General features: G+C 45.7%; 1 protein-coding gene across 1 annotated transcript in view; it reads right to left on the bottom strand.

Moving 5' to 3' along the window:
* ST6GALNAC1 (ST6 N-acetylgalactosaminide alpha-2,6-sialyltransferase 1) overlaps positions 1 to 8,083 on the bottom strand; it is a 19,417-nt gene extending 11,334 nt beyond the window's left edge. Inside the window, exons 1-2 of the mRNA XM_017743269.1 lie at positions 8,049 to 8,083; positions 5,308 to 5,403 (exon numbers count right to left, since the gene is read on the bottom strand). Coding sequence (XP_017598758.1) covers positions 5,308 to 5,403; positions 8,049 to 8,056 — 104 coding nt within the window. The 5' untranslated portion in view covers positions 8,057 to 8,083. The remainder of the gene's footprint in view (positions 1 to 5,307; positions 5,404 to 8,048) is intronic.
* Positions 8,084 to 8,709: the final 626 nt, after the last annotated feature.

Genomic DNA, 8,709 nt, shown 5'->3' with positions numbered 1-8,709 from the left:
GAATGTATTTTACTGCAAACAATGGAAGTTACTTGCATTTTCCTGAATGATGTAAATCTGCCCTAAAAAAGGAAACGCTTAATCTCTAACCCGGTACACGTATCACTGGGAACACATGTGAACTACAGAAGTGGCCATAGTTACAATCCAAGAAGCTTTCAAACCACCACCTGCCCAAAATTTTAGACATAACCATAAACATGTATTCTTCATGCAGTAATTGCTTGCAGCTCCAATCCAGAAGCAATTGCTGCCCCCCAAAAGCTGATGGCTAGATACACATCCATTATACCTTGTGGTTGGTTTGAAACAAATCAAAGTAAGACTTGGTGCAAATCTACCACAGAAAAGAGGAGTTTGTGTTATGATAATTTCCAGTCAGTGTGAAATCAATCTCTGGCAATCCAGAGTACATCACTCCAGCAGCAGAGGGAAAGATTTGCAGAGATGGACACCACAGCCAGAGAAAAGTTTATCTCTACCAGAGATGTAGTTTTACAGCAAAGGGCTATTTTAACTTTTTAAGTTGTTAAATATTAACAACTTAATTGTTCAAAGGGAGAAAGTTCAAGGGGAGATGGCCATATTGTTCCTTATGCATAGGCTGCTTTTGTACAGCTCTTATAAAAAAATGAAGCTCAGATATAAAAAAAGCTTTTGCTGACAGTATCTCAAATCTCAGAAGCACTCACACTGTTACTGAATACCCAGAGAACTGAAGGTGCCTGTTTTATGTCACAGGAAAGCCAGTCAACAGATTTCATAGCCACAAGACTTTTTTTGTTAATAGGGTCCCAAAGGGTGATTCTGGAGGCAGGAAGCATTTTCCTTCAATCTACTCCATGTAACATTGCTGTGAAACCAAGAGTCACAAGGGATAGAAAAATTCCTACCAGCAGAAAATACGGATTTCCTTGCTTTTAAGAACTGCGCTGATGCTTGTGGAGAACTCGTCTGTAGCACTCTCTGTTCAGGAAGGATTGTGCTTGGGGGAATATCCAAATTTCTGGCAAGCACATTAGCCAAAAGCAGGCTTGCTATGCAAAACACAGCTTTTCACCTTCTTGGTGTAAGAAAAGAAAACCTCACCCCCCCTGTCAGAATACTGACTTTCACTTCCTCAGAGCATCGTTTCTTCATCATCCACCCCCACTGCTGAGATCAGTCTGTCAGAACTGAGGCAGCAAGGCTGGTTTGCTCAAACATGAGGTCAGATTGGGAAAGGGGGATGTATTGGAACTCTCCAGGGATGACCTGGTGAAAACTGAGGCCAAGAGCAGAGGTGGTCTCTTAAACAGCTCTATAAGAAGTAAGATTCTTGGGATGCACAGGGCTCCCAGCCCGCAGGCAGGAAAATACAAAGCAAAGACTGCACAATGCACAGGGCCTGGCCTCTCAAGGGCCACAGCATCCTTTTCCAAATGCATGTTCCTCTGGAGTCCTACCTGCAATCGCACCTGCAATCCCAGGAGATGCTGCTTCTCTTACGGTATAGAGACTCTGAGCCCAGCACTGCTGGGGTGTCCAGTTCTCAGCATCAATGCCTACAGCAGAAATTCTTCTATTCTTCAGTACTGTAAAAACAAGATGACTTTTTTGTTTAAGCAAACTGCACCTGGGATCATCAAGTGAAGATGGTTATCTGTCAGCACTTTTTGATCTCAAATAGGCCATTTAATTCCACATCCACTTCACTACATCCTTAATTACATCCTGGACACATAAAAGGCAGATTTGCCTGGTTTTGGTTTTTTTTCTGTTTAATTCATAAACAAACTTGACTGCCAATAGATATTACACTGTGTGTGTTGAGGGTGTCAGCTGGAGTTAGAACTATACCATAAATTTATCTGTGTGCATATTCTTCACAAGGCCGTGTATGAAATCTTGTTTACTTGCCTGTGCCCTTTGTGCTTTCCACTCTCCCGTGTCTCTGGTCTACAGAACAGGACATCACAAGATGTGCTCTAAGAACAGAACTGTTTTACAAATTGATCTGTCTTTGCTGCAGGATAAACTTGTCTTTCAGTGATGTCTACAATCTACCAAAACCAGTATTTGACTGGAAGCCAGTGGAATAAAGCTGCTAAAGAAGCTGGAGATGTTTGGACATGTTCACAGTATTATTTGATGATATAAGAACTGAGTTATAAGTGGGGGAGAAAAAGAATGACATTGTCTGCAGCATGCAGCTGCTCAGTGGTCATGCCTGGGGGCCAGCAAACTCTTGGCTTGGCAACCTTAGGTTCTTGTTTTCCCCTCCCTGTTCAGCAGTCATCTTCAGAAGCAGATGCTTTCAGGCTGGGATCTGGAGGGGAAGAAATTACAAGAGCAAACTCTGCACAGCTGTTTGTCTTGCTTTCACAAATAACACTGATAGCCCAGAAACTCCCAAGCTTGCCATAATTCCACACTCTTTGGCCATTTTTCAGCTAGTTCCTTCCCTTCTGCACCAAATCTTCTCTCAAAAACTAACCAAGCACCAGAGACAACAGCATTTGTTGAAGCAAAGCTCCCACATTTTCGACTTGCAAGAATACCCAGAGTTCTGTCACAGAGCAAAGGCCCCAGAAAACTGTGCCAGGAGTGAGGGAACAGCTTAGTGAGCCAACTGTTCTGTGTTCTCCATGGGCTGAAATGCCCCAGGAGGGAAAGACACAATGGTTTTGATGGTGGAATGAGCAAGTGGCTGCTCAGTGTCCACACAGCAGAGCTGCAGAGAGTGCAAACCCTGTCAGGTTTTCCTCAGTGCTCATTTGTGTGCTCGGTGTCCAGCCCCACCCAGCTTATGCCCCCATAAAGAAACTGCCTTGGATCTGTGTAGGAACAGCAGATGACATGGGTCCAACCTAGAATATTTCCCCCTCTCCCACTTGGTAATGGGACCATGGGCAGGTTCCTCCAGCCAGTGCCCACACACCATGGAATGTCCTTGCCTGGAGCAATCACTGGGAGATGGGGTGTAAGCGCTCTGAATCTGGCCCAATTACAGGCTCTGGTCACTGGAACTTGTTTTAGATCTTTCTGTAAGCACAGTTCCCTATGGCCACAGCTCTGGATGATAATTAACCTCCCTGAACAGAGAGGAGCACAGCAAATCTGCCATCACATAGCCTTTCTGCTCCTCAAGCTCTTCACATTCACCCCATCCCACTGAAATGCTCTGCTCCCAGCATTCCTTCCTCAGACACACAATGCTGAGAAGACTGATGAGCCTCTTCATTTGAGAGAATTTTTAAAAACCACAAAAAAATACACTCCCAGCAACAATGGCTGGAAGCGTCAGCTGGAGTTACACAGGCTGGAAAGAACCAGGGATCCTTTATCCAAATGCCTCCCTCAGCAGCCTTTTGTCTGTGCCATCTAAGCAGGAAGCCTAGCACATCACCCCAGAGCTGACAGACAGAGAGACAAACAGACACCACTTCAGGGCTAAGATGGATTGTGGAGTTTTTTCTCCCCTTTAAAAATCTGTTTGATGGAAAGGAAGAAAAAATTATGCTCCTTGACTGGGAATCTTTCAGAGAGCTGGTCCCCCCAGGAGCAGGGCAGCACTGCAGACAGGTGAAGAGGTACTTTATTAAGCTCATGGCTAGTTGGCCTCCCATCAGAAAACCAGCCTCTCCACGTCCTGTCTCTGACAGCTGCCAGGAATAGGAACATTCAAGGACTCTCCACTGCTCCAGAGAAAGAAACACAAGAATCACAAAGCCCAAATTCCTCTCTGTACCCCTGGCAAAAAAAAAAAAAAAAAATGCAGGCATATTATCTCAGCATGTCACATCTGGCAGCAAAATCCAGGCCCTGCACAGATACGAATTACAGAACCACATCTCTGTGTGGATCTACTAATTTTAGAGCCAGAAGTGAAATATGTCTTGGTAAAGGTCTTCCCCATGCTCTTCCCATTGACTTAACATCAGAAACTATCCCTCTTGACATCTCTGGCAGGACAAATGTGCCATTTGGCATCCTTTGGGGTGAAAAGTGCTGCAGGGAATGCAAGATGTAAGCCTGCTTCTTGAGTGGTATAAATCATCCTGTTCCTGTCTTACACTTGGGAAAATGTGGCCTCACAGTGCTTTCCTCTCTGTTCCTGACTGACAGGAGCATCAGAGAAGTGCAGTCACATTTTTAGCTGCAAGAGTAGAACAGCCACAGGATCCTGCGAGGACCTGCTGGAAATCAGATGCTTCTTTTCCCTTCTCTCCCTTTTGTGTATTGTCTTCTCTGTAACAGTTCTTCTCCTGCTTTATTTAGATACATACCTGGGGCAACTGATCTCCATCCTTCTCCTGTTAACTTGACAGAGGCTTTTGTCAGCCATGGAGAAGAGGGAATTCTTTGCCACAGCAGATGCACACCACCTATCAACCTCATACTTGGAAATCCCCAGGCAAAGTAATTGCTGGGAAGGTGAGCAGAACTGTGCTATTGGAGTGGAAATGTGAGATCCTGGTGCTCAGGATGGGCCACACATTCTCTCCTGATTCCCTAGGAGCTGCTTAGCATCTGTTCAATCCGGGTTTGTCTCAAAGATTCCAGGAAGGACACCTCTGTTGCAGTCTCAGCCAGAGCCAAGAGGATGAGCCAGCCTGTTTCTACTAATGATGTGCAATGAAATTCCTCATTCCCTCTGTGAGCTGAACTTGCAAAGGATGGAGAAGGCAGGACATGGACTTCCACGGAGAAGTCTGGCAGGAAATACACTGAGTGTGTATGTTCCCAGCTCTGCAGCTTGCACCTCAAACCTTGGGTCCCCACTTGCAGTTACCAAAGGAGAATGATCAGGCCTACAACAGAAAGAGTCTAAGCTGCGTTGCTTACACACGATGTCAAATTTGGGTGCCCTTGTGTTAATCTCTGTTAACCTGCCATTACCACGCCATGCTTCCAAGCAGATATCAGCTGGATCCTGTCTATCTTTCAGTGCTTGAGCTTTCCCTCCTTCTCCCTAAGCAATCTCCACCACTGCATCACACTCTGCTGATACCCTTTGCTCCACACCACCTGGCAGCTTGCTCAGTATCTAAGTTCGTATTTACTCCCTGATATTGTAACCATAAGTAAACACAAACTCAGTTAACTAAAGTAACATCTTAAATGCATAAAACAATCAAGAGCAAGAAGACACATTGCTCTGTATTAAAATGAGAACTAAGAAAAGTTATTCTGCTGGTTGTTTAACTGCGTGTGCTATCTGTGAAACCATATGGTAAAGTGCTCTGAGAATCACTGAGAAATAACAAGCCCTTGGGCTTATAAACTTTGTGTAATTTACCCTAAACCACTTGCAAATTATCTTACTGTGGGTCCTTCAGTTGATGTGGAAAGGCAGTCCTGGCTGCGAGGAGGATGAGGAGCCATCCTACTGCATCAAACCCTTTTCCAGACAGAAGACCTCTGAAATGAACAGAAAGGAGACAGAGCAGTAAAGGCAGTTAATCACATCAAAATTTAACCAGGATGGTGCCAACAGTTCTGCTTTTGCCCAAGACTGCACGGGTAACTTTTTGCTTTCAGCTTTATCTGTCAGCTTTTATCTTTTGTGACTCCACCACAACATCCTCAGAGCCGTGATGGCTGAAGCCACCAGGCTCCAACAGCCCACAAGTCAAAGGTGAAGGATTTATTTGGCCACTGTCAAAATATTTCACCATTGTTCAGGAGACCAGTCTATTAAAAACATGTTGATACGTCAAGTACCCTACAAACGCATTAAAATAACTGCACTGTTTAATGGATGGAAGTTCATATACAATTTGATTTGAGAATTAGCTTTATCTCACATCTACAGAATGCAGATCGTCTGTTCCTCTTCCAAGATAAATGGGTGGCACCTTAATTGTGGAATTTCCCATGGTTTGCTACCTAATGTAACCAGGAAAAAGAACTTCCTGTCATGTGGTTAGTCTTTGGGTTTTGTGTTATCCTGTTGTGCTGGTTTGGACAAATTTGGAGGAAAAATATCCTCTGATAGAAGGCAGGTTACAACCACCCCTTCCCTACCAGGTTTGGGGAAAAAGACATTTTCCTTGGAGGAAAGTGAAAGAGATAAAACTATTTATTTAACAAACACATGGGAAAAGGATAATGATGCTAAATAATAAAACCTCTCACCGTGGAGAGAGACCTGGGGAAATTTCAGTCCTTCTGTAGATGTAATCTCTCTCCTCCTCCTCGGAGCTGGGTCATGGGCCCACCTCCAGGACCTTGGTGGGAAATTCCCCTGATGTGTTCTGATGTTGAAACAGTCCAGAAGAGAAGAAGGGAAAAACCGAAGTTCCAGGAAAACATAGTTCAACTCTCCATCTCCCTGAGGAGAAAAGGAGCCGAAAGCTGGCTGAAAAGCAAGCAGGGTGCTTCCTCTGCTCTTGCTACTGCAGCAGGACAACACAGAGGAGTGTGTGTCTTGAACAACTGTTTTGAAAAGTTCGTTGTTTTTTTTCCTCTCCCCCCTCTCAGGCTCAGTTTAAAGGCACAGAAAGGCACAAAATTAATCTCTGGGCATAGAGCAGAGATAGGGGATACACATCATAAAGTCACCCCAAGATACCTGTGAAACAATTTATTCTCTAGGGCTTGCAGCTGAATTGAAAGTCAGTTTCCCTAGAAGGCCACTTCCTTGAATTGTTTACTGTTCCCTGTAGAATACTGTATTCAGCCAGCCTTGTGCTTCTCTTAATACCAGAATTTGACAAGGTCTGGCCTTACAACTTCAAGTAAACAAGAAGCCTGCAGTTCCATTTATCAGTGCATGCTTCATCAAAAAGGACTTGGTGGTCACCAAGACTACCAGGGCTTCCTGCAGGCCAAACTGAGACACATTCATGCCTGCAGACACTTGGTCACCAGTTTTATTAACCTGGTTTGACTCAGAGCAAAGCACAGGTGATCAAATTTTGTTTCAACACTGCAACTGGCAAGTGGAATTGATACCTAGAGAAGAGATAAGCAGAACTGGCAAACACATCACCCTTACACCATCCCTTCCTACATGCACCTAAACTTGATTGTTAATAACCATGCTAAGTGACTGTTGACTCTCAGAACCCCAGCCAGCTTTTTCTCCAAAAGCAGGTAAACAGGGCTATTTTTGTCCTGTTTTGTGCTCACAAGGACAAAGATCTCCTGTCCTCTGGTTGGTTTGTTTAGAGAAAGAAGGTTTGTACAAGGGGGTCTTGGATAACACCACATGCTGACGACCCCAAAGTTGCTGGGACAGAACCCTGCCATTACCATCACCACATGCTCTCCTACCTCACAACAACGTGGTGGATCAGTCCTGGGCTCCCAGATCCCAACCCCAAGGATGTGCATGTCTGTGCCCCCACGAACATTGACACAGTCACTTCTCCTCAGCTGAGTCAGCCACTCTCTGTGCAGAGAGCAGGATAAAGCCCACAACATTTTGAGGCTCTCTGCCTCATTTCTTGTTGCAGAAAGGTGAGCGGGGACATCAGCCCCATCATCACGGGCTTGTCAGTACAAATATCACCAAACTGTCATGCACAATGGAGATCACTCCTGGGTGCAGTATATCCATGTACAAACAAGGATAATCTACCCTTTAGGAAGAAAACATTTGCCACAAAAGGCCATAGGAAGAGCTGGCTGGCAAAGACAGACTTTTGTCATAAAGCAGCCTGGGAGTGGACACCTATGCAAAGAATAAACGTTCTGGATGCAGGTCCAACATCTTCTCTGCCTGAGCACTCAAACATTTTAAGAACAGGCTGCTCTAGTGTGGATCCCCCACAAGGTCATGTGCTCCTCTCTCACGTGCTCCATGAGCACGGGCTCCTCTCTCCACAGATCCGCATGTCCCTGCCAGGATCCTGCTCCAGCTCAGGCTTCCCACAGCCTTCTTTCAGACATCCCCCTGCTCCAGTGTGGGCTCCTGCAGGGGCTGCAGGTGGATCTCTGCACCCACATGAACCTCCATGGGCTGCAGGGGCACAGCTGCTTCACCATGCTCTGCACCATGGGCTGCAGAGGGACCTCACTCTGGTGCCTGCAGCACCTCCTCCCCCTCCTTCTCCACTGACCTTGGCATCTGCAGAGTTGTTTCTCTCACATACTCTGATCCCTCTCTTCTCTGAGTGCAATTACCTCTGTGCAGTAATTTTTATTCCTTTTTAACTATGTTACCACAGAGGTGCTCCTGCCATCACTGATTGGTTGGCACTGGACAGTGGCAGGTCCATTCTGGAACCAGCTGGCATTGGCTCTGCTGGACATGGAAGAAACTTCTGGCAGCTTCTCACAGAAGCCACCCCTGCCACCAAAACCTGGCCACGCAAACCCAACACAACCCACAAGGATCACCAAGTGCAACTCCTGGCCCTGCACAGGACAGCTCCAGAAATCCCACCCTGTGCCTGAAATCGTTGTCCAAACACCGCTTGAGCTCTGTCAGCTTTGGGGCTGTGACCACTTCCCTGAGGAGCCCATTTCCCACCTCAGCTGTGCTGGCAGCAGTTTTTAAAAAGCAAAGGAGGTGTGTAGGAGAGACTGCAATTTCCTCAGGAAATTTAGGGAACCATCCCATCAACCCACTCACAGCACTGCCAATTTAACGGTGCCACTGTAGGGCTATTGAAACTATCATAGTCTACAAACAAAATGAGGCCCAACACTGTTGAACAAGCTGTTCATGGGCAGCTTGAAAACAGGTAGAAGATAACCCTCCCCCAAAAAAACAAGTTT

This window comes from Corvus brachyrhynchos, unplaced genomic scaffold (assembly GCF_000691975.1).
Source record: "Corvus brachyrhynchos isolate BGI_N302 unplaced genomic scaffold, ASM69197v1 scaffold148, whole genome shotgun sequence".
Taxonomy (NCBI): domain Eukaryota; kingdom Metazoa; phylum Chordata; class Aves; order Passeriformes; family Corvidae; genus Corvus; species Corvus brachyrhynchos.
Note: the sequence above shows the minus strand (reverse complement) of the source record. Positions and strands in the feature narration are given on the sequence as shown.